Source organism: Vombatus ursinus, unplaced genomic scaffold, assembly GCF_900497805.2.
Source record: "Vombatus ursinus unplaced genomic scaffold, bare-nosed wombat genome assembly UNPS02009205.1, whole genome shotgun sequence".
Taxonomy (NCBI): domain Eukaryota; kingdom Metazoa; phylum Chordata; class Mammalia; order Diprotodontia; family Vombatidae; genus Vombatus; species Vombatus ursinus.
In genome coordinates this window covers 53551252-53577417 of record NW_020948983.1, presented here as the reverse complement: position 1 = coordinate 53577417, position 26166 = coordinate 53551252, and the positions used below count along the sequence as shown (strand labels likewise).

At 41.3% G+C, this 26166-nt stretch overlaps 1 protein-coding gene across 2 annotated transcripts in view; it reads left to right on the top strand.

Annotated features, from left to right (window-relative positions):
• Positions 1–26166, top strand: part of DAPK2 (death associated protein kinase 2) — a 187077-nt gene that overhangs the window by 102255 nt on the left and 58656 nt on the right. For both annotated transcript variants that reach the window (XM_027851777.1, XM_027851778.1), the window contains exon 4: positions 17021–17159. In XM_027851777.1, the coding sequence (XP_027707578.1) occupies positions 17021–17159 (139 nt within the window). The remainder of the gene's footprint in view (positions 1–17020; positions 17160–26166) is intronic.

Sequence of the window (26166 nt, the reverse complement as noted above, 5' to 3'; positions counted from 1 at the left end):
ATTCTGTATCTTTACATGGATCATGCACTATGCCAGAATGCCCTGTCTCCTGACCTCTACCTCATAGAATCCTACTCTTCTTTTAAGAATCCCTTTCTATATCAAGTCAGTCCTGATCCTCTCAACTTCTAGAGCCCTCCCTCTCAGACTACCTTGTGTTTAAGTTGTTCAGTCATTTCAGTCATGTCTGACTCTTTGTGACTCTATTTGGGGTTTTCTTGGCAAAGATACTAGAGTGGTTTGCCACTTCCTTCTTGCAGCCCATTTTACAGATGAGGAAACTGAGTCAAACAAGGTTAAGTGACTTGCCCAGGGTCACACAGCTAGCAAGTATCTGAGGCCAGATTTGAACTCAGAAAGATGAGTCTTCTTTACTCCAGGCCCAGTGCTGTATCCATTGCTGCATCTAGCTGCCTGTATTTAACTATCTTGTATCTTTTTACATTTATTCTGTGTGTGATGTATATTTGTTGTGTCCCCTATTAGCAGGTAAGCTCCTTGAGATCAGGGATTGCTTCATTCCTCATACTTCTGTCCCCAGCAGTTAGCGTGCCTGGGACATAAGAGGTGCTATAAATGCTTGGTGATTGATTGATAAAATAAACACACAGGGACTGATGAGGGGAGCGCTAACACCCGGAGAAATCAGGAAAGGCCTCTTGAAGGACATAGGAAACATCGGATGTGTCGGCCTGGGAAGGTTTGGCAGAGGGAGGGAGATGAGGTCAGCAGCCAGCAGCTTCCTTTGCAGTTAATCACTCTAGTCCTGCATTCAGAAACACAAACTGAGCAAGAGCAGGGGGAACTGTCCAGGACAGGGAGTCTCTATTAGAAGAGACAAGAGGTCACAGGGGTCTCACTTGGTCTAAATATGGGCCAACGAACCTGAAGGGGAAGAAAAACCAGAACACTTCACTGGACATCATTGTTGGCCTAGATGTGAAACGTCCCTAAGGGAGATTTTGAGATGGAGGTGGAAGTAGGAATGATGAAGGAAGAAGGTAAGGAGAAAGAGAAAGGTCTCTTTGCTGGTTAGGGGAAAATAAATATATACTGTTAAAGCTATCATCTAACCCTCTAATAATGCGTATGTGTAAGCGGCATAGTTTAAGGGGGAAAACCCCGTCCCACTGAATTTGGGCTCAGAAAACCAGTGTCCTTGATCCAGCACTTACTAGGTGTGTGACCTTGGACAAGTCATTAACTGGCTTGAGCCTCAATTTCCTCCCTCTAAAATGGGGATAATACTTGTACTATCTACATGATAGGGTTGTTTTAGGGCTTATGTTGAATTATATGTGTATATATAGGTGTTTTATAAACTCTAAAGTGTTATACAAGTTTGTATGTTATTAAAAATAATTTGCTATTGTTTAGTCATTTCAGTCGGATCTGACTCTTAGTGACCGTATTTGGGGTTTTCTTTGAAAAGATACTGGAATAATTTGCCATTTCCTTCTTCATCTCATTTTACAGATGAAAAAACAGGGTTAAGTGACTTACCCAAGGTCACACAGTTAGTAAATGTCTGAGGCCAGACTTGAACTCGTGAAGATGAGTCTTCCTGATTCCAAGCCCAGTGCTCTATCCACGGTGCCACCTGAAAAAATGGTTAAAATATAATTAACTAAAATGATTTCATAATATAATTAAAATACAATTAATTTAATTAATCAACTAAAATTTATTTAATTTAAAAGTAATAAAATTAGGTATCACAGGCCTGACTTAGCATGCTAACATCTTTAAAGGGAGCTAGGTGTCTCAGTGGATAACGATTTTGGAGTTGGAAGACGGGAGTTGGTCTTCTACTTAATAACTGAATGACCCTAGGTAAGTAACTTAACACACTAGAAACCTCAGTTTCTTTATCTGTAAAATGGGGATAACAATAGCACCCACCTCAGAGGATTATTGTGAGGTTCAAATGAGATGACATGTAAAACACTTTGACAGTAAATCAGTCCACAAGCATTTATTAAGTTTAATTATTAATATTAATTTATTAATATTATTAAATAATTGATTATTAATGTTAATTAAGTAAGCTTAATATGTGATGGGTACTTTGCTAACAGCTAGGGATACAAAGAAAAGCGAGAAAACAGCAATTCCACAACCAGTCTCTGACCTCAAGGAGCTCAAACCTAATGGGGGAGACAATGTTCAATCAGCTCTGTGCCAACAAGATATTTATGGGTTAAATTGGAGATAATTAACACAGGGAAGGCATTAGAACTAAGGCTATTAAATCTCCTGTCCCTCCATATGGATGTTTGCTCTGTGCCCATCTTGGTGCTAGAGCCGTAAAAAAGAAACCATTAGAGAATGCAGTATTATTAATAGTTAAAGGGCAGTTTGTGTGGTGTAGACTATAAATCCTGTAAAAATTCAGGAAAGGGTGAGATCACTTTGGACTTCAGTAGTCAAGGAAGGAAGGAAGGAAGGAAGGCAGAAATGGGCCTCCATGTAGGCCAGGGTTTGGATGGGGGTGGGGGGGACATGTCATTATCATTATTTGTACGTACATTCATTCCTGTTTCTCTTGCTTCTCTGAGTAGCTAGAAGGCTTTTTAAGAGCAGGACCTTTTAAAGTCTTTCTTTACTTGGCCTCGACTAGGTTCGTTTGCCCCGTGGAGTGATCGCCACTTGCTTGGCAAATTGGAAAAACCGTTCAGACATTCTCTAGTCTGCTTATCTCTCTGATCCCTGTGCTCCCCCTGGAGCTGTGGGCCAAGTTTACTTCCCTTAATGCTGTCATTTATTAAGAGTACTTCCCCCAGAAGTGGAATCTAGATAGATCAAAATTTAAAAACACATAGAATTTTAGATAACAACAACAATAATAATAACGATGGCTAGCACTTACATAACACCTTAATGTTTGCAAACTGCTTTTCATATGGCATTTCATTTGATCCTCATCAACAATCTCGTGAGGTAGGTGCTATCATTATAGGAGATTAAGTAACCTTCCCTGGGCCACACAGTGTCTGGAGGCTAGATTTGAACTCAGGTTTTCTTGACTTCAGGTCTGCCACTATCTACTGTGCCCTAAAGATTTTAAGATTTTAGGGCTGGAGGGGATCTTAGATATCATCAGGTCTACCCACCCCACCCTCACTCCCATTTTTCAGTTATGGAAATGGAAACTCAGAGAGGAACTTTCTCAAGTTCACTTAGCTCCTAAGTTCATTTATTCAGTATCTACTGTGTGTGAGACGCTGTTCCAGATGCTGTGGAAATACCAAAAAAAAGTATAGCTAGGCCTCCTATTTCAGTGATGGGGAGCCTGCAGCCCCAAGCCCACATGTGGCCTTCTAGGTCTTTGCGTGCAGTTTTTTTAAGTTTTACAGAACAAATCCGTTTATTAAGGGGATTTGTTCTGTGAAGTTTCGATTCAGTCAAATGGCAGCAATTGAGGACCTAGAGGGCCTTGTTTGGCTTCGAGGCTTCAGGTTAGAAGAAAGAAAACCACTATCCATATGATAGCTCATCTGGACTTTATAACAATCTTGTGAGATAATGCCCATTTTACAAACAAGAAATTGAAGCTTAGAAAGGTTGCATGATTTGCCCAATGTTCACAAAAGGAAGAGAGATCAAGAAACTGTCCGTGAAAAGCTGCCAAAGAATCATACCAGGAGTATCGCCGGGGGTGGGAATTATAGGAGGGAGAGCTGCTCTATAGTCTGGGATGGCCTGGGTCAATGATATTGTGGAAGAAGGAAGCAGGATTAGAACAGAGGGAATCATGCCCAGGTTGAGGTTGTAGGATGGGATATTCTAGTGGCCTCTCACTCCTTTGGGAGCCCTGACTGAGAGGAAAACTGGGGATCTGAGTCAGACTTAGAGTCTGATGGTATAGCTCCGAGCTGATTCAGGCTTTGAGTCTAATGATGTGATTTTTTTTTCTGAGCCTAATAAACAGATCTGTAATCCTGGGTCTCCTGAGTACAGCATTATCAGTTAATTACAAAAAGTTAATTTGCCTTTGGCTCAAAAATAACTGCTTGAGACAGACCTTACCAGTTGCCTGATCTAAACGAACAATAAATCTACCCTCGGTGTCCTTAAGAAGTGGTCTTCCAGCCTTCTCTGAAAGCTATTTAATCACAGACTGCTCACCACTTCGCCAGGCTCCCCATTCTAGCTTTGGACAGGTCTGATACTTAAGAAGCTTTTTTCCTTTTATAAAACCAAAATCTGCCTCTCTTCCACTTCCACCTTTGCTTTGATTTCTTTCTTTTGGTACCGAGCAGATCTAAGTTCTCTTCCACAGGAGTCAAATACTTAAATAAAGCTATTATTTGGCCTCCCCCTCCCCCAAATCTCCTCTTCTCCAGACTAAACATCCCCAATTCTGTCAACCAGTCATTATATGCAATGGTTTTCAATCCTGGCTACTCTCCTCTATTGTGTTGATACCCTTCCAAAAATGTAGTGTCTATGACTGAGTCCTTACTTTACCTGGTAGACTCCCATCCTTTCTTTGACCTCATCTGCAAAATGAAGGCGGTGAAGACTCTGGAGGTTCCCGACAGTACTGAGATCCATAGTTCTAAGATAGTAATTCGAATAACGGATGGAAATCTGCATATTATTTTGCATTTGATTTGATGAACCATTTAACATCAAAATGTGCAGAAATTGTCCTAACCCTTGCTTCTTTTAAAAAATGTTTTATTGATGTTTTTGGTTTTGACATCACAATCATTTCCAAATCCCTTACATATTGAACCCTCCCTTGGGATAAGGAAAAATAAAACCATCTGATACAGAGACCGTGCCTGACAATGTAGATAACATTCTGGCATAATAGTCTTCTATCTCTCCTACCCGAAGGAAAAGGTAGATAGATAGATGGATATAGATGTATATCTAGGTAGAGATGTATAAGAGATATAGATAGAAACATATCCATGTATCTGTGTACAGTTACCCCTTCCACATCGTGACTTTCCCTATCGTGGTTTCAATATATTGCGGGTTGGCATAAGAAATTAGATGGGAATTTGGGGGGAGTTTTGCGGAAGCCATGAAATGTGAAGGTCAGCAAATGACATAGAGCCTATGACCAAATACTTAACCCAAATTTTACAGTAAGGTACTGTGACTTCATCTCTGGGATGAAGGGAGAGCCAAAAAATTTTATGTGGATTTTCCAGATTGCAGGGGTACTGTACCCCTAACCCCTGCAATGTGGAAGGGCTAACTGTATATATAACATGTGTGTATATAAAAAAAGATATCAATATCAAAATGTATATCATTATTTTATATGGTTTGTATATATGTGTATGTGTATACATGTGTATGTATGTCTATGTATACATACATACATATACATATGTATGTAAAATTGTCTCTTCTCCAGGACCTTCATTGATTTTCCCATTATTCAGAGATCAGCTTTCTATTTGAGATCATTTTTTATTTACATTACTGCATTCATTTTCTGTATTTTCTCTATATTTCTCTATATTTTTCTTGGTTCTACTTATTTACATTACTGCATTCATTTTCTGCATTTTCTCTATATTTCTCTATATTTTTCTTGGTTCTACTTATTTTCTTTTGCTCATACAAATGTATCCATATTTGTTCATATGAATCTCTATTTCTCTGAATTCCTATTTGTCATTTCTTACTGTATAATAATATTCTCTTATATTCATTATACCATTTCCCCCCAGTCATTCGCTTATCAGTGAGTGCTCATTTTCTTTCCAATTCTTTTGGAACACAAAGAAACCAGCCCTTGCTTCTGCCCTCCAACCTTTCCCCCTTTGTTCTCAAGGCCTTCTAGCAGCTGTTGAATCAGCCTGGTCAGATAATTGATGGGCCTCAGTGGGCATGCACACTCAACACTGTATGAACAATGCTCTGGAAGGTCAAGGTTGTAGGAGGCTTAACAGTAACAATTCCTAGTAGAATTAAAAGATATGAAAGGGAAAAGGATAGGATGATGATGCTATTAATCTATTTTTTTGTTGTTGTTTAATTAAAATTGTTTTATTCTGAACTTGAAGAATAAAAAAAAAGAGAGTGCATTTCCACATACATGGCAGAACAGAAAAAGAGGATTGTATATGAAACAATAAGTCTTCATTTTGCGCTACTAGTTTTTTTTTAAAAAACCAACAACTACATAATTATTTTTAAAGTTATTTTTACTTTAAAAAGAGATAATTTTCATTAAGAGATAATGAGACATGCCTTTTCCTCAGGTAAGAGAGGTGGAGGACTACTGATACAGAATGTTATATACATTGTCAGGCATGGTCTCTGTATCAGTAAAATTTATTTAAGAGAAAGTGATTATCACTTATTCTTTGAAGCTATATAGTCTCTCTCCAATTCTTTCCTCCAGAGTTTTTGTTTAAAATTTTAATTTCTTGTTTCATTTCTTTTAGGCATTCATGTAATCCTTATGTAAAATCCAATTTTTTTCTTTGAGTCTTCTGCTTTTGCAGTTTTTTTTAAATGTCTCCTAAGCCGATTCTTTGGCCTTGCTAGGTCTATAACAATTTTGTTTAAAGTTGTATTGATATCTTTTGTCTCTACATTGTTCATATTTTCCCCTGTGTCCCTTTCCCTCTTCCCACTCAGAAAAGAGAGAGAATTTTTTTAAAAGGAAAAATAAAAAAGAGGAAAGGGCGGGGGCGGGGGGGGACGGGGGAGCAAAACCGGATCCATATACACTTATCCCTTTCACATTGCGGGTTTAGGGGCACAGCTCCTCTGCAATCTGGAAAATCTGTGTAAAAATTTTTTGCCCTCCTTTCGTACCAGAGAAGAAGTCTGAATTTTTCCTTTTTCTTTCATGGTGTGTCTACAGTACTATACATACATTTTATGCATTTTTGAATTTCTAAACTTTTTCTGTGTTGTCTGCTGGTCTTCATGTGTCATCTGTGGCTTCCACAAAACTCCCCCTAAATTCCCATATAATTTCTTATGCCAACCTGCGATATATCAAAACTGAGGTGGAGAAAGGTTTTTTGGGTTTTTTTTTTGGTAGGCAATGGGATTAAGTGACTTACCCAGGGTCACATAGCTAGTAAGTGTCAAGTGTCTGAGGTCGCATTTGAACTCAGGTTCTCCTGACTCCAGGGCCGGTGCTCTATCCACTGCGTCATCTAGCTGCCCCAGAAAGTCTTGATAGGAAAGGGATAACTGTACATTGAAAAGCTCTGACAGTAGATGCAGTACCCCCTATATCTGGGGACCACCCCACCTGTGGAACGGAGTGGGTGGGAGTACCTACAATAATTTCTTATTGTGGTTAGCATCTTTGTCAGTTGCATGGACAATCAGACCTGTAGGTGTTAAGAAGAGAGAGAACTCTCTTTTAGCCACCGGGGTGGTCCAAGAAGCCCTGGAAAGAGGTTATGGGACATGAACTTGGCCTGGAAGAATGGGTAGGATTAAGAGATCAAGAGGAGGGAAGGGAGCATTCCACATAAGGTTATATCCCTTAGTTGAAAGCATGCTTGGCATGTTAAGAGTATACAGTTTATAGAAGTAAGTTTTCTTTTATGTGAAATATATCAACCTATGTGAGGAACAGTCAGTCAATCAGTGAATTAGCATTTTTTAAGCACCTACTACATGGTAGGCCTTGAGTCCAAAGAATGAAACAATTCCCAATTTTAAGGACTGATAGGGGAGACAACAAATATTTATATAAATGTATGCAAAATAAAAATAAAGCAAATGAATACAAATATACACAAAATTAAATGCAAATTAGTTTGGGAGGAAGGGCTTCATGCAGAAACTGGTCTTGGTCTCATTAGCACAATTCTCAGCCCTTGATCTAAAGAGACCCAGAAACCACTCCCACCAGTGTATAGGACATAAAGGAATTAAACTCAACATAGATCCAGGGCCAGGACCAGGGCCTTCATCTTTCATCTCCTTGAGCCCTTGGCAGGACTGTATTTTTTACCCTTCTGTCTTTGTTCCTCATTAACCCCATCCACCTGTTCATTTATTCACTCAGTCACTTAGCAAATATTTAGTGAACACCTAATGCACACCCAAAATAGTACAAGGCACTTTGAGGAGGCTGAGATGAAAAAAATAAAAGTGGAAGGCCCAATATCCCTGGGTTCCTTTTACCATTTAGAAAACACTAATTGCTCCCAGGACTATTCCCATCCTGGTCCAACCACATGGAATGACCAAGCACAGAAGGGCAAGAACATTCTGGCCTCCTCCTTCAGAAAAACTATCAGGTGAAGGAAATTGACCCTCTCACCCACTCTGCTTCATACGTTATTGACTATTGTGAATTATGAACCAATCTGTATTTTTCTATATAAATTCCTTTTTTTTTCTTTTATTCTTTTTCTTCCTTTGTTTGTGTATGAAAGCAGTTCCTGATTCCACTTGCAAATGACATGTCTAAATGAAAAAATGATTATTTTCTTCCAGGCTAATTCATTTATCAAACATTTTTTAAAATGACTGTTACATACAGAACGTTGCACTTAGTACTCAAGGTCACCCTGGATGAGTGCAGGGCTCTCTTTAAAAGCATTGGGTGCACCTGCTCTGAGAAAGTTGAGCAGTTAGTTGTTCCTACCATTTCTGGGTATGGCCTAACTCTAAGCAAGTGGAAAATGGCGACCTAGTGTCTTTATACCATAGGAGTGCCTGCCAAAGCGCCCCTAAGAGACAGGATAGGTAGCAGAGAAGGTAGAGCTTTCTGAGCTCCTCTCAGTGATGGCCCAACCCCTCACCCACCCTGGGATGCAGTTCATTGGACCTCCAAAGGCATAGATAAAAGACCTCCAAAAGGTGTAGACTCCATCCACATGGGCTAAAAACTAAAGTAGAGAAGGAGGCAAAGGCCACATTGGCCTAGAGTTGATTGAGCTCCAAGGCATTGAGAAGCTTAGGAAAGGAGGTTGGCCTTTGTTTTTCTTTTCAATTTTTAAGCTTTCAGAGGTTTGGGAATTGAAAATGCAGGTATGAAATAGCAGGAGAATATCAGTGCCAAGAGGTCTAAGTTTATATCCTTGAGGTAGTGAGGTAGCGCAGTGGATAGAGTATTGGGCCTGGCATCAAGAAGACTGAGTAAAAATTCAGACTCAGATACTTACTAGCTATTTGACCCTGGGCAAGTCACTTACTGCTGTCTGCCTCAGTGTCCTGAACTGTAAAATGGGGATAATTGCATCTACCTACTTGGTTATGAAAAATCAAATGAGAGTATTTGTAAAAGTGCTTACATGCCATAGAGTAGATGCTTAATGAATGCTTGTTTACTTTCTTTACATCCCATCTTTGACACTAGCTGAATGACCCTAGGTGAATCACTTTACCTCTCTAAACCTGTTTCCCTATTAGTATTTTTGAAAACGGCAAATAATTTTACTATCTCCTCCTCAAAAAAATATTGTTAGGAAAGCATTTTGTAAACCTTAAAGTGCTACACAAATTTGAGTTACAAATGGAAAGAGTGCTGGACTTGGAATCAGGAAGACCTGAGATCAAATCTTACCTCAAATATTTCCCTGCTGTGTGACCCTGAGCAAGTCAGTTAATATCTATGAACTTCAGTTTTCTCATTGGTAAAATGTAGGTAATAATAGCTCCTACCTCACAGGGCTATTATGAGAACCAGATGAGATCATGTATGTAAAATACTTCGAGAAACTTAAGGCATTCTATAAATTTCAACTGTTGTCCTCATCAGCATCAAACAGCGCTAGCCCAATTTTATTTCATTTATCCTGAGCCTAAATATGTCATTGTTGTTTGTCACCCCCATTTTGCAGATGGGAAAAATCGAGGCCCAAGATCATCACATGTTGAGTCTTGGGACAGTGGGTACCTAGTCTCTGTGTTCTGATCCTTAGTCCTGTGCCCTATGCTCAAGTACCTGCTTGTTCCTTCAGTGGCCTGAGACAGCTCCATGCCCAGGCACCTGCTGTTTCTGGGGTGGAGGAGGGAAGAGATTGAATACACAGCTATTTGGATGATCTCACTGGGCAGATATGTCTAGAAAATAGCACACCAGCTTCTGTCCCCAACACCAAGCCAGTGGCTTCAGGCCTACCCAGGCTAACTCTGCCATTTTGTTATAGACCCGGGAGCTCACGAGATAATATGACCCTGCAGAATTCCTCCCCAAGGTCTTTGAAGAGTTATGGACTGGACTTTGGGCTATCTCCAAGCTAATGCTGCTTTGGCCTCACTGGTGTGTGAAGTCTGACAAATGCCAGCCTCTGGGAACTTCCTCTCCCTTATCTGCAGGAAAAGGTTTCCAGATCTGATTGCACGCCTAGGAACCGCAGGAGCAAAGCCCTCCCCATGCTGGCTCCCCCTCCTCCCCCCTCCCCTCTCCCCCCACACACACCTTTGCAGCCAGTGGAAATATACCTCCTCATCGGAGCTCTGCTGTGGTCTGGGAGGCTGCCGTCTGCCCCCACTTCTCTGGGCTCATCCTCACCCCTCTGCTTTTGTTCATGTTTACACATACAATTACTCTCTCTCCTCCTTTCTAAAGTCTACCCATCCTTCCCAGGGCCCAGCTCAGATTCCGTCTCCTTGATGCCATTTCTGCCCAGCTCCGCCCATACCAACCAAATCAGATCAAACATTTCTGGTTTCTCCCAACTCCTCTTGCATTGGTAGTTTGTGCCACGTAAATGAGCACTTAATTAATCACTTTCCATTAATCTCGTAGCTGGGTGGCACGGTGGATAGAGCCCCGGGCCTGGAGTCAGGAAGACTCATCTTCCCGAGTTCAAATATGGCCCCAGACACTCACTGGCTGTGTGACTCTGGGCAAGTCACTTAACCCTGTTTGCCTCAGTTTCCTCATCTGTCAAATGAGCTAGAGAAGGAAATGGCAAACCAATCTAGTATCTTTGCCACGAAAATCTCAAATGGGGTCATGAAGAGTAGGATAAGAAGGAAATGAGTCAACAACAAGGTTAAGGGAGATGAGTGAAGAAAAATGAGGTAACTGAGACTTTAGCTGACACTTGAAGGAAGCTAGAAAATGAGAAGGAAGAACATTCCAGGAATAGGGGACAGCTCATAAAAAGGCTTGGGGTCAGGAGATTATTGTTATTATTTTATTCCTCCCATTTCCCCAGTGAGCCATCTGAACTTATTCATACCAAGTCCAACACTCTTACAGCTCACATCTGTATAGCGTTTTAAGATTGATAAAGTGCTTTCCTAATGACATCGTTGTATTCTTCCCTCTCTCTTCTTTTTTAAGGCAATTGGGGTTAAGTGACTTGCCCAGGGTCACACAGTTAGTAAGCGTCAAGTGTTTGGTCTAGAGGTCAGATTTGAACTCAGGTCCTCCTGACTTCAGGGCCGGTGCTCTATCCACTGCACCACCTAGCTGCCCCTCCTCCCTCTCTTTTCAAAATACAGATGGGGCAACTGAGACTCATAGGGGTCAAATGATTCAGGGTCATTCAACTGGTAGGTGTCAAAGCTGAGATTGTTGCTTTGATGGAGCTAGGATTTTATTGGTGTGGGCGCCCTGCGCCCATCACAGATCACAAGCCTTCCACACCTTCTCATCCCCTGTGATTCCTGTTTGTTTCCATAGATTCTCCCAAAGAGGATCTACGCGGTTCATTGGGAGCTTTCCTGGGGTTCTCAGGGGTGACCGTGTCCAGGACCAATACCAGGCTGGCCATCTGTTGCCTTGTTCTGTCCATGTGGCCGGTTCCCCTCCTTTGTTCAGTTATGCTGGTCCTCAGGGTCTTTTTTTGCCACTTGTCTTTGATGGCCGCGTCATCGCTGGTAGCGTGTCGCTGCCTCCACCCACCCACCAGGCGTCTTTTTTTTTTTGCCCTCTGAGTTGCTGCTTACTTTTGAGTCTTCCGAGTTTGCGATGTTCCATGAGTCACAACCATGTACCGTCGTCACTGTACTCAGAATCTTAGAGCTGGTTCTAGAGCAGGGGATCTCAGCTCTGTGTGTGTGTGTGTGTGTGTGTGTGTGTGTGTGTGGGCATGCACTGGACGACCGCTTTGGCAATATGGAGAAGCCTGTAGACTCTTTTTCAGAATAATGTTTTCACATGCATAAAATAAAATACAGAGTAACCTAAAAGTCCCAGTGCCATTTTATGCAATTAAAGCTGTTGGAACTTAAAGCTTCACAAAGACTTTCAGGATACTCTGTAGGTAGCATTACGGAGGAAACCAGTTATGTTGAAAAGCAGTTATCAAAACATCTTTAAAAAAAAAAACCAACCACCAAATTCACAGACCTGAGGTTAACATTCCTGATCTAGAGATTCTAGATGGTAGTGATGGGTCAGGAGAGGGTCCAGGAGTGAGAAATCCCTGAAATTCTACCCCTCAGACTATGACAATTGACCCAGGCTGCACATTAGACCTGCTGTCCCACTGCATCCTGCCTCTCTTTCTCCCCAGTCTCCATCTTCCCCCTCCCCACACTGAACTGGGTACATGTGATTGAATAACTGACATTTCTATAGAACTTTCTAGTTTTTAGAGTACTTTAAATATAAAAGTAAATATATAAAAATTAAATTATCTCATGTGACCCTCTACACAACCCCTTAGGAGTTGGCAGTATTCTCTCCTTTACCAAATGAAAAAATTGCAGCCCCAGGATGTCTGGCGACTTGCTCAAGGTCACACACAAGGTTGGTATCAGAGCTGGACTTCAGTCCTAGTCTTCTGCCTTCAGACCCAGGGCCTTTTCCATGACAGCTAGACTGCCTCTGTCAATGAGCCTTCACTGTAGCAACTTCAAGAAGGATGTGAGAGAGGGCAGCTAGGTGGTGCAGTGGATAGAGCACTGGCCCCGAAGTCAGGAGATCCTGAGTTCAAATGTGGCCTCAGACCAAATACTTGACACTTACTAGCTGTGTGACCCTGCGCAAGTCACTTAACCCCAGTTGCCTAAAAACAAAACACAAAACAAAAAAAAAAAAAGAAAAAGGATGTGAGAGTCTGGCCAGCAGGGTCATTTTTGCTGGGCTATTCCCATTATGCCTCCCACATGTTGTAGACGTTTTGATAGCCAAAGGTAGGTTAGATATGACAAAGGCAGCCTTGGTGGAAAAGAGAAGCCACCAAGGCGAAGTATCCATCCTGAGGAAAGGGGAATGAATGCCCACGTACTTGGCTAATGACAAAGAGGAGGCTGCAGTATTATGGGGCTAATGGTATGTTTGTATGCCAATTCTCAGGTATTTTTTTTTTTAAAAGCAATCCACTGAAGACTTAGGAGAGAGACTAGTATGAAAGATCTTTATTTAAATAGAAAAAATTTCTCCACCACTTCTCCCCCACCCCAACCTTGTTTGCTGAAACGTGTGTCTGTCTCTCTTGTGCTCAAAAAACCTCAGTGGTTCCCTTCTGCTTCCAGGATCAAAAAACAAAAAAACAAAAAACGCACATAAAGAAAACCCTCCTTTTTCTGGCATTTAAATCTCTTCACAATCTGGCTTTGGCTTATCTTTCCATACCGATTTCATATTATCTCTCCCCCACCCCCCATTGTAATCTCTATTCTAGACAAATTGGCCTATTAAATGTTCTCTTTTTATGGCATTCCATTTCTTGACTTGGTGATGAGACATAGGCTGTTTTCTAAGCATGGAATTCTCTGTCTCCATCTTTTGAAATCACTAGCCTTCTTCAAGGTTCAGCTCAAGTGTTATACCTGAGTCCTTTCCTACTTCCTCAGTTATTAATGACCCATCTCATTATTTAATATTTAGTCTATGTGTACTTTGTATCTATTTATCCATGTACATGTCGTTTTCCCACAGAAGAACGTAGGCTTCTTGAGGTCAGGGACAACTGTTGTTTTTGTCTTTCTATCCACAGAACCCAGCACACAATAAGCGCTTAATAAGTGCTTATTTCTTTCCTTGTTCCCCAGCACCTAGAAGAGGGCATTAGTATATAGTAGGTCTTTAATAAATGATTGTTAAATTGTTGAATTTAATGACTATCAGCCTCACCGACCTCTGGATTGACTCTTAGGGTGGAGAATACCCAAAATAGGGATGGGGGGATTAGGTGTGGTAGAGGGTGTCATCTCCCCAACAGAGCTCTTTCAGAGGCAATGGGTTAGCCTAGACTAGTAATGCCCAACTCAAATAGAAACCAGGGCCACTCAACTGATTCCCGTGGATGGTATATTGACTCAGAAAATCGCATATTAACAGTATCTGTGTTTTACTGTATTTTTATTTACTTTGTTAAATGTTTCCCAATTACATTTTAATGTGGGATGGGGAGCCTATATTTGATATCTCTAATCTAGGCAATAGGAAGAACTTACATGTGATGAAAATTGCTGATGGGTAACTGAGGGAGAATAGGGAAACTACTTCCTTAATGACCTTTAAAGAAAGGAAAGTGATGGTTATGCTACTTTAGGTGCTTGTGGCTCTTCCTGGAGATAAGGGGCTAATTTATGTGACCCCTTGATCCAGAATTCTGTGATAAGTTCAAAAAACACAATAGTTCCTAGGCACATACCCCACACAGGGTGTTTACACCATGAATTTCCCATATCCTTTTTTCTATAACCCATCAATGTCACCAGAACACAGCTGTTGGGCTGTTGAGTACAAGAAAAGGCTGTCCACTGTGATACAGCTTGAGCGGAAGGAAGGCTCCCAGGTCTCTTGAGGATAAGCGGGAATGGGAAGAAAATTCCAGCAGAAAAGGACTTTTCCCAAACAGTCAACCAACAAACCAGCCACCACTAAAGGAAAAATATTTGTCTGAGGCAAAACATTTTTTCATGGCATCTGGTGCTAGAAAGCAGACAGTAATCTAGGTGTATAAAATATGACCAAAATAAATCTTCATCCTGGGCTTCAATTAATATTTTATGTAATTCTTAATTATTGGAGGGTCCAAGCAATCCTTTAGTCAATTAAGAAACATTCATTGAGCTTCCACTAGGAATACACTGTGCTAGGCTCTGGAGGTACAAAGACAGAAATGAAAGTCTCTTCCCTCAAAGAGCTCACATTTTATCCAGGGTAACAGCCTACCATCCCTACCTCTCTCAGCCCCTCCCCCAATTTCCTTGTATTTAATTTATGTGTCTTTCCTATGCACCTGTTGTCTGCCCCAATAGAATGTAAGTTTCTTGAAGAAGGGGACTGTTTGGTTTTTGTTTTTATATTGCTAACACTTGGAACAGTTCGTAGCACGTGGTAGGTTCTTAATAAGTAAGTACTTGTTGATTGGTTGATGTACACACATATAAACAGACACAAAATTTGCCCAAAGTTAGTGCAAGCTAATTTTGTACAGGAAGCACTCGGAGCTGTGGATGTCTGGAAAGACCTCATGGCAAGAGGAATCACTTGAACCATATACTGAAGGAAAGCTAGGGATTCTAAAAGGCAGATCTCGGGGAATGCATTCTAGGGCCAGCAGGTGGGAGGGGACAGAGCCATGCAGAGACACAGAGATGGAGATGAAATGGCCAGTGTAAACAACAGAAAGAAGTCCAGTTTGGTTGGACCACGGTGGAGTGTGTGAAGTAAGGAAGATTGGAGCCAGGTACAAAATAGAAATTTGTGTTCACAGTAAGAGGCAGTAGGGATCCATAGCACATTATTGAGCCAGAGAGTGACATGGGTCCAGTCTGTGCTTTAGGAATATTATTTTGGCAACTGGGTGGAGGATGGATTGGGGCAGGGAGAGATTTGAGTTGGAGGCCCATTAGGAAGCTGCTGCAATAGTCTAGGCGAGAGGTGATGAGGGCCTGAATTAGAGATGGTGGCCATCGGATGGAGAGAAGAGGATACATGTGAGAAATATTATAAAGGTTAAAAAAAAAACAAGATTTGGCAACGGAATGAATATGTGGGTTGAATGAGAGTGAAGAGTCCTTGAACCTAAGCCAGGATTTCTTAATTCTTGTCTTTGTTATTTGACCTAGTTAGATGACCTTGGGGCTCTGCACCTATGACCCTCTGATCCTCTTCTCCTTTCCTATGGCTTCTTTGGACTCCATTTGTCACTACTTAAACCAGTTAGATGGACTCTCAGGGGGCCTAGTGTGTTTCTGAAGTCATATATTTTGATGTTGTTCTCATTTTAAGTTTACAATCCAAAGAACAAACATATATATCTATAGAGAAGAAACACAGAAACAAGGAGGTCTTCTGATGACAGCTTGAGATGTGCAGACCCAGGGGGATGTTATAATGTACACGTGTATTGTTCAGTCGTTTCAGTCATGTCTGACTCTTTGTGACCCCATTTGGGGTTTTCTTAGCACAGATACTGGAGTGGTTTGCCATTTCTTTCTCTAGTTTTTTTTTTTTACAGATGGGGAAACTGAGGCAAACAGGGTTAAGTGACTTACGCACAGTAACACAGCTAATAAGTGTCTGAGGCTGGATTGGGAACTTGAGTCCTCCTGACTTCAGTCACAGCATTCTATCAACTAAGTCATCTAGCTACCTCTGTATACATGTGTGTGTATATATGTATGTGTATGTATATATGTGGGTCTGTGTGTGTATATGTATTATGAGGCAGCTAAGTGGAGTAGTAAATACAACAGTGGACCTAGAGAGAAAAAGACCTGAGTTCAAATCCTGCCTTGGACACTTGCTAGGTATGTGACCCTGGATAAGTCACTTAACTATTGTCTCAGTTTCCCAGTTTTTAAAATGGGGATAATAATAGCACCTAAGCCCCAGAGCTGTTGCTAGGCTTAAAATGAGGTAATATTTGCAAAGCGTTTTGCAAACCTTAAAGTGCCATGTAAATAATAGCTATGTTTTTGATGATGATGATGATGATTTATAGGGTGTTGTAATACAGAGGAGGTGAGTGAATTTTATACAGCAGATAGTTTCAGCCCAGCTCGGGGGAAATAACAGGTGTCAAGATTCAGAGAAAATAAAGAGTTCATCTGGGTGTCAAGGAGGGTCAGTTTTGGATGGGTGTTTTCCATAGCTAAGTGTCCCATTGGCCAGAGCTCTCTAAGTTCTAGCTCCCACCACTTTATCTTCCAGAGTTTCTGGAGGAGAGCTCTTTGATTTCCTGGCACAGAAAGAGTCTTTGAGTGAGGAAGAAGCAACCAGTTTCATTAAGCAAATCCTGGAAGGCGTTAACTACCTGCATGCCAAGAAAATTGCTCACTTTGACCTCAAGGTAAGTGAAAGAGATGGGGGGGAAATTTGCTACATTGACATTTATGTAATCAGTGTTAAAAGCTGGAAAAGATCTAAGAGACTACATAATTCAGCCCCTCCATTTTATTATTTTATTTTAAGATTTTATCAATGCCTTTTGTTTTTCATAGGATAAGAGATTTAAACTAGCTGGAAGGGCCCTTATTCAGTCCAACTCTAAACCTCGTTTTATAGATGAGGAAACTGAGGCCTGGAGATGGGGGGGGCGGGGGAGATGGCAAGGTTTTAACTACAAGTTTCCTTTGTACCCTTCATATAGCTGTGTAGGACACTATAGGAAAATTTCCATATAAACTCTGAACAAGCCATTTTGCAATATGCGAGTGGATTTAGATAGTCGAGAACTAATCTTAATTAGCAAAATTCACACCATGGATGAAGGGCTGCAAAAGACTGGCTGGTTCTCTGGGTCCTTAGTTCTGTCTCTATTGCTCCTTTCCAAAGGATGTGAATCCAGCAGCTATGCTACCTGCTACCCCACTTCCCTAAACTATTCCCTAAAATATTAAATAGGGTAATATACTCAGATATAAAAAAGCTCATTCTATAACCAAAGGTCTCCAGGAATGAATGAATGAATGAAAAAAATTAGGTACTTACCTCATGCCAGTCACTCTGCTAAGCCCTAGGCTTACAGATAAAAAAGTAAGATAGTCCCTGCCCTCAAAGAGCTTACATTCCAATGGGAAGAGGGTGTAATAAATATATATATATACACACACACACACACACACACACACATATATCTATATCTATCAAATTTATATGTATAACTATACATATATATGCATATATGTGTGTGTGTACATGTAAGAGTGTTAACCAGAGAAGAGTGTGTCTTGGGAGTCACAGGGATGTTGAGACGATCCATAGGGCTGCCCATTGGCATGCTCTTTCCAGAAATAATGGTAAGTATGGCAATATTGATTGATTAATTTAATTACTGAGGCCAGAACAAGAAGGGGGAGGGGAGACACTGCAGCAGCGAGACAGAACCATAAAACGAGAGTGTGGCATTAGGTTAGTTAAGCCTTAAAATTAAGCCTTTCCTGAATTGGCTCAGCAGTGAAGGGCCTGAGATTTACGTGTGAAATAGAACGTTAGGGCTGGAAGGGACATTAGAGATGACTTGATCCAGCCTCCCATTTCACTGATGAAGAAAGAGAAATCCAAAGAAATTAAATGATTTGGCCAAAGCAGGGTTGAGAATAAAACCAGGTCTCTGGCCACTTCTTTTTCTATGACCTAGATGACCGGTCATAAACCACCTCATGGTCAGACAATCTTTGCCTCTGCCAATTGTTTATAAAGCCTTTGGAAGTCCTCAGAAGATGTTTTAGGAGGTTTTATAGAGGATGGTTCATAAGATCATAGATTTAGATCTGGATGGTGCCTTAGAGATCATCTAGTCTGAGAAAACTGAGACCTAGAGATGTAACACAGTTTTCCCAGAATCCTACAGGTATTTAGTGACAGAAGCAGGATTCAATCTCAGGTCCTCTGAATCCAAATCAAGCATTCTTTCCACTGTTCCACACTTCATGACAGAATGGTGTCCCCTAGAGAATCAATAGATTGAGCAGACCGCTGAACCCAATGCAATAGTAAGAGCAGGAAATAAATTATCTGGATTGGACCAGCCTCTGCCTTTCTGGTAAATACTATGCACAATCAACATGTTTTTATGATTGTGCTGGCTCCAAGATGCATCCCTTCAAACAGGCTCCTTTTGTCATTCCTCCAGCAGAGCAACCTGGCATGGGTCAGAATAAAGATTGCATGACATGAGACCTAGGCAGCAGCCAAAAAGTATGTTATCGGTTAAACCTCCATTTTACTCATTTTTATCTCCCGGAAGCTGCTTGATTTGCATAAATGAAAGCACCTTTTCTCCACCCTAGAAGTGAATGAAAGGAAAGCGTTTGTTTAGGAGTTTTGGCCCCTGACTGAGTAGAAAAACATCCCTGTTATAGCTTGTTAGATGATCCAGTGGGTTTTACAATCCTGTATAGCTGCTCTGTACAGGACTGGTCACATAGTAGGTGCTCAATGCTTGTTGATTGCTGGGGGAAAGGCCACACTGGGTTGAATGTGGTTTGTGAGCTCACCTCTCCACCTGGTCAAATACCCCCACTGAGGTTTAACCTGGATCTATCTGAAGAGTGAGGAAGCTGGTATCTTCTCAAAGATGTCCACTTAGAAATTGTATGGGCAGCAGAACTTTCTAGCTCCCCACCTTGGGAAGAGTCCCTTAGGTCATGACTTTGACCTTTCACAGAGATAAGAATGGTAGGAATTTAAAAAGATTGTGCAGTCATGTGGTTAACCAAGGGGCAAATTGTAGTAGGCATGAGTACCTCCCAGCTGAAACCTTCTACTCACAGATGAACTATACTCAGAAGAGTTAGCTTGTAGGTGAGAGGTTTCTTTTATAGTCAGAGTGGTAAGTAGGAATTTTTGTGCCTGGGGGAAATCAGTTGAAGAGGTAGGGTGGTGAGCCCTAGGAGAGAGGTACCATTGTTGAGACTCTAGAGGTAGTAGTCTAGGGCTGGGTGAAGGAGTACAGTTGACTTCATTTCACAGGGAAAGAAGTGTGTCCCTTCGGGAAGACAGTACCCTAGGAAAAGCACCATTGGCCCCATCCTAGTTAAGGCTCTGTCTGTAGTACAACTTCACATTATGTGTTGATCATGATCAGACATACCTTAGCATCTTTCTCCTTCACTTTTCTACCTTGCCTATTTCTAGTTCTCTTTTTATTAAGTGTTCATATGTAGAAACTCCCAATGTATAGAACATCTCTTCCTAGAGCAGTCTTGCCCAAATATAAGAACACTGAAGCCAGTCAGAAACATTAGTCATATTCAGATTTGAAATAAACAGAATTACCTGTTTTCCATAAACTTTCAGAATCTTCAGAACAGAAATTCTCAAAGTTTGGATGTTTCTCTAGCACCTTGGTATGGGCTCCTAGTTTCATTTATTTTGTTAGCACAGGTGATAGGCAACCTAGCACTCCCGTAAATGTTGAAAGTCCCTAAATACTGATCAGTTCAATTCAAAAAGCATTAATTAAGCACCTGCTATGTGCCAGATGCTGTGATGAGCAGGGATAAGAAGACAAAGAAAATGAAATGGACTCAGCCCTTGAGGACTTTCTGTCCTACTATTGTAGGTGGCATCCAAGTTCAAGAAGAACTCAGTTGACTTTTCCCTGATATAGTCCATTACTATGTAAGAGCTCTAATGGCAGGGTCTTTTATTGTATTGACTTGGTTGACAAAATACCTCACCTGGTCCTTTCATGTAATGCCATCTACATAGCAGGGTAAGGATGATGTGATCACTTTATTTTGAGCCTCTTGAAACAAGTCATCAAGACTCAAAGGTTCATTCACTACAAATGATTTTCAAATGGAGGCCTATTTAGCTTGGAAAGCAAGCATTTTATAAATCAACCGATCAAATGCATTTATTAAGTAACTGCTGTGTGCCAGGCACTGTGCTAAATGCTGGGGATACAAAAAGAGGCAACAGACATTATGTGTTGATCCCTGTGAGGTCCCTGACCTCAGGAAGCTTATAATTGAATTGGGGAGATATCATGCAAATATATACAAAGCAAGCTATATTAAATATATATATATATATATATATGTATATAAAATAATTTCAAGAGGAAAGGCACTGAGATTGAGAAGGGTGGGGTGAAGGATTCCTATAGAAGATAGGATTTTAGTTGGGACTTAAAGGAAGTCAAGGAGGTCAGTAGACAGTGGCAGAGGGAAAGTGTTCTGGGAATGAGGGAATGCCCAGAATTGGGAGATGGAGTGTCTTGTCCATGGATCAGCCAGAAAGTCAGTGTTACTGGAACAAAGAATACATGCTGGGGAGTACGGTGTAAGAAGACTGGAAAGGTAGGAGGGGGCTATGTCATGAAGGGCTTTGAATGCCAAACAGAACATTTTCTATTTGTTTCTGGAGGCAATAGGAAGCCACTGGAATTGAGTAGAGGGGTGACATGGTCAAGCCTATGTTTTAGGAAAATCACTTGAGTGGCAGAATGGAGAATGGATTGGAGTGGGGAGAGACCTGAGGCAGGCAGACACAGGGAGGCTATTGCAGTAATCAAGGTTGTTAGCTAAGCTATTATTCATTGATGGGCAAGCCTCTCTTAGAATTCCCACCCCCACCCTAGAGGTATACAGAAGAGGAAGAAGGTACAAGGGGGACGGACAGCTGACTCCAAGCAGGGTTGCATGCAAGGAGAACTAATTTCGCCAAACTCGAATAATTGGTGGTTTTCCTAATCCCCATGGTGTTACATCAGCCAAAGAAAACTCAAATATCCTCTTCTAGGCTATGAAATTATCCTCAATACAGTCACCTCAATCCTTTATTGAGAATACCTACCCTACAACCTCCTACCCCACCCCTTCCACATTACCCTATTTCTCTTCCCAGTAAACAAACCGCTCCTAATTACCTTAACAAATTTCTATGGGAGTAATTTGTGTGTTCTCAATGACCCAGCAGATTACTTCGCTATCAAAAACTCCTATAGTTTTTGCCTTGTTCCATCCAGGATTAAGATACTGCTGATGGGCCCACAGGAGCTCAGGGTACTGTGCCTCTCCCTGCTCTGACCTGATTTAGCTATGGGGCGCCAGTAGTACTAGCCCAGGGAAAGGTGTAAATACTGGTCCCCGGGCATATCTGTCATCATTTATTTGTTCATTCACTCAACAAACACTTATTAAATACTTACTACGTGTCAGGCACTATATTAGGGGATGGAAATACAAAGATGAAAACAAAACAGTTTGTGCCCTCAGTTCTTTTAGGGAGGAACAACATGTATAAGTAAATATAAAATAAATACAAAGTAAACACCAAGTTTTCAGGGAAGGAGACATGAGTAACTGAGAGGATCAGGTTAGGCCTGCGTAGGAAAGACCATTTAAGACGCTGTTGCAGTAGCATAAGCAAGAGGTGATGATGTCCTGAGCCAGGAAGAGAAGGGGATGTGTTTGAGGTCAGGGAGACAGAGTCAAATGGATGAGACATGGCAGGTAATTGGATGTGGGGGGTGATGAAGATGAAAGAGTCCAAGATGACTCCTAGATTGTGAACCCGAATGATTGAAGAGACAGTGGTACCTTCAACAGGAAGAGGGGAGGGTTTGGATAAGAAGATAACCGAGTTCTGTTTTGGTCATGCCATATTTGAGATGCCTTCATGACTTCTGGTTGGAAATGTCCAGTGAGAAACTAGAATTCATGAAAGATACTAAGGCTGGATATATAGATTTGATAGTCATGTGCATAAAGATGATAATTGAATCCATGAGAATTAATAAGATCACAAGAGAGAAAAGAGGATCAGGTCAGAGCTTTGGGGGATACCCATAGCTAACAACATCAACAACAACTAGCATTTATGTAGTGCTTTAAGGTTTGCAAAGTACTTGACAAATATTATCTTATTTTTTTCTCACAATAACCCCAGGAGGTAGATGCCATTATCTCCCTTTTATAAGATGAGGAGACAGAGATTAAGTGGCCACACAGCCAGTAAGTGAGGCTGGATTTGAACACAAGTCTTCCTGACTCCAAGTCTAGTACTCTGTGTGCTATCTCCCAGCTGTCTAGCTGTTAGGCCGTGGATAATGGTCCCATAGAGGGGAATGAAAATTGACCACATAGGAGGAGAACCAAGAGAGAATTTTGCCAAGAAAGAGAACCAAATGGACCGTCCCTAGGCTAAGCGAAGGTTCCAGGAGAGGAATACAAATAATAATGGTGAATTTGGAGTCGGAAGCCCCAAGTCCAAGTGCCAGCTCTTCCACTTAATTGTATGATCCTGGGCAAGCCCCTTTATTTCTCTGGGCCTCAGTTTTCCTGTCTGTAAAAGAATAAATTATATGGTCTCTGAATCACTTTTTAGCTCTCAATCCATGATCCATGCTCTCTATCCATTTGATGTCATGTGGGTAGACATGATAGAGAGTTATCAAGCCATGAGAGTTGATCGGAGGTCACCAGGAGAGAAAAGGAGATCCAGGTCAGACCTTGGGGGGATACCCATATAATAACAGGTGGCATAACAATAGAATGAATAAATCAGTGAAACATTTTTAAAGGAGTCAAAAGGCATTTGTTAAGTGCTTGCTATGTGCCAGGCACTGTGCTGAATACTGAGGATACAAAGAATGGCAAAGCAATCCATTCAAGAAGCCCATATTCTAGTGGAAGTGCTATAGGTATGACAAAGTATATTCAAGATACATTCTGAGCTCCGGATCAAGATACAGAAATGAGACCATTACAGCCCTCAAGGAGCTTCATTCTAGCGGGGGAGACAACACATATTAGGCATCATGGGCATCATGGGCAAGGCTGTTTTGTTTTGGGAAGTCACAGGGATAGGGCCTAGAGGAAGTTGATTGATGTATCCTTCCCATCAATGGCGGTATTGATTTGATTATGGTTCCAAGAGAAAGAAGGAGAAAGGGGTGGGGATGGGGGAGGGGAACAACAGGGTAGATAATATAATAATAGCTAGTATTTAGGTGGTGCGTTAGGGTTTACAAAGTGCTTTCTTTGTGTTACCTCTTTTGGTCCTCACAACAGCATTGCAAGGTAGATGCTACTATTATCATTCCCATTTTACAGATGAGGAAACTAAGTCTAAAAGGTTAAGTGACTTTCCCAGGGTCGCACAGCTAGTAAGTGTCGGAGACAGAATTTGAACTTAGGCCTTCCTGACTCCAAGTTCAGCACTCTATACTGCACCACTTTGATGCCTAGATAACAAAGAGATATCCAGGGTAGAATGTAATGCATTTCTGAGACCAGCTACATATGATGGGCCATGTGAGTTTATGCTTTTGAACTCACCAATCTGGACAGCCTCAGGGTAGGTGTTCCAAAATGGAGAGGGTTATGAGAGAGCTGAGCTTTACTTTAGGATAAGACCAACCTAATCTATGCCCAGGGAATATGGTAGACTGGTGGCCCTTATACAGAGATGAGTGAGGAAGGAGAAGGGAAGACAGGGTTAAGCTGTAGGAAGGTTTACCACCTATCCTAGAGAGTTGGAAGCTACAGAGACAACATTCAAATTCTGTCCTGGGTCTGGGATAGGTAGAAGGGAAGGAAAGAGGAAAGGAAGAAACCCTGTTTCTGGCTTCCCAGGGCTATTTCTTCCTAATGCCTAATCCTTTACTACCCAAGAGAAGCCTCCCAATTTACCTCTGAGGAAAGCTGAGTGGAGGTGGCTTATAACCACTTGGAAGAGGCGGAATTGGATGTAAAAATGTGTCAAGTTGTTAGATAAGGCAGATTTGACGCACATGCCTTGAAATGGGGTAGGAAGGACTCAGGCTGGTTTCTTACAAGTCACCCCATTTCCTCTTTTATCTCTTCCATATCCTTCCAAAAGGAAATGGAATTCACCATTTCAATGCATGCCCAGATTTGGAATGATGCCTTAAGACATCGTTCTATAAATGACGCATCTGGTTTCACAGAATAAAAGCCCAGTTTTTCCAGGCATCTACAAAATGCTAGCCAGACACATATTTTTAAACGATAATCAAGCTAACAAAAAGAGTCCCCCTGATTCTGTCACTGATGTAAGAAATCTTGCTTTAGGGTAGCAAGGACTAACCACCAAAAGAAAAAATTAGACCCTTAAAAGCAAGGAGGAATCCAAAGTGTGATAGAAATTAATTAGAGGAAATGACGTTTAGAGAATTTTTAGTTATATGGTATGTGTAAATACAGTGACAGTGGTTATTTGTTTCTGTGTCACCATTGGGGAATACAGGAGGGGGAGAGGCAATGTTCCACATAAGTGAATTTTCCGTACAACTGAGTCATAATCATTCAAATGCCAAGGAAATAGCATTTGAGTTGGGGAGGCCACACACTGTGGTAGAAAGAATGCTGGATTTGGGGGCAGCTAGGTGACGTAGTGGTTGGAGCTGTGCCTTGGAGTCAGGAGGACCTGAGTTCAAATCCAACCTCAGACACTTGACACTTACTAGCTGTGTGACCCTGGGCAAGTCACTTAACCCCAATTGCCTCACAAAAAAAATAATGCTGGATTTAGAATTAGGAGATCAGGTATGTGTTTGGACGTGTCACTTCTTTATCCCTCAATGTCCTCATCTGTAAAATATGAGTGGATGCTGTCTGAAGTCTCTTCCAACTCTAAGGCTATGACCCTATTACTAGATTGATCCCTAAGGTCTCTGGTTGTTGTTGTTCTGACTCCATTTGGGGTTTTCTTTTTTTTTTGTCACTAATCTTTTTTTTATTAATTTATTTTTAGTTTTCAACAATCACTTCCATATGCTTTTAAGTTTTAAATTTTCTCCCCCTCCCTCCACACCTCCCTCCCCAAGATGGTGTACAACCTGATATAGGCTCTACATATACATTCCTATTAAACATATTTTCACATTAGTCATGTTGTAAGGAAGAATTATAACCAACAGGAAGAACCACAAGAAAGAGGAAACACAACAAAACAGAAGGAAAAAAGAACAAATAGTATGTTTTGATCTGCATTCAAACTCCATAGTTCTTTCTCTGGATATGGATCATTTAGGATTTTCTTGGCAAAGATACTGGAGTGATTTGCCATTTCCTTCTCCAACGCATTTTACAGATGAGGAAACTGAGGCAAGCAGGGTTAAGTGACTTGCCCAGGGTCACATAGCTGTTTGAGGCCAGGTTTGAATTCAGGTCTTCCTAACTCCTGGCCTGGCACTCTATCCACTGCACCACCTAGCTGCCCTACAAATAGACAACTTGTGTGTTCCATTGGTGTTTATTAAATGTCTGTTGTTGTTGTTCATTTTCAGCTATGCCTGACTTTTTGTGACCCCATTTGAGGTTGTCTTGGCAAAGAAACTAGAGTGGTTTTCCATTTCCTTCTTTAGTCCATTTTATAGATGA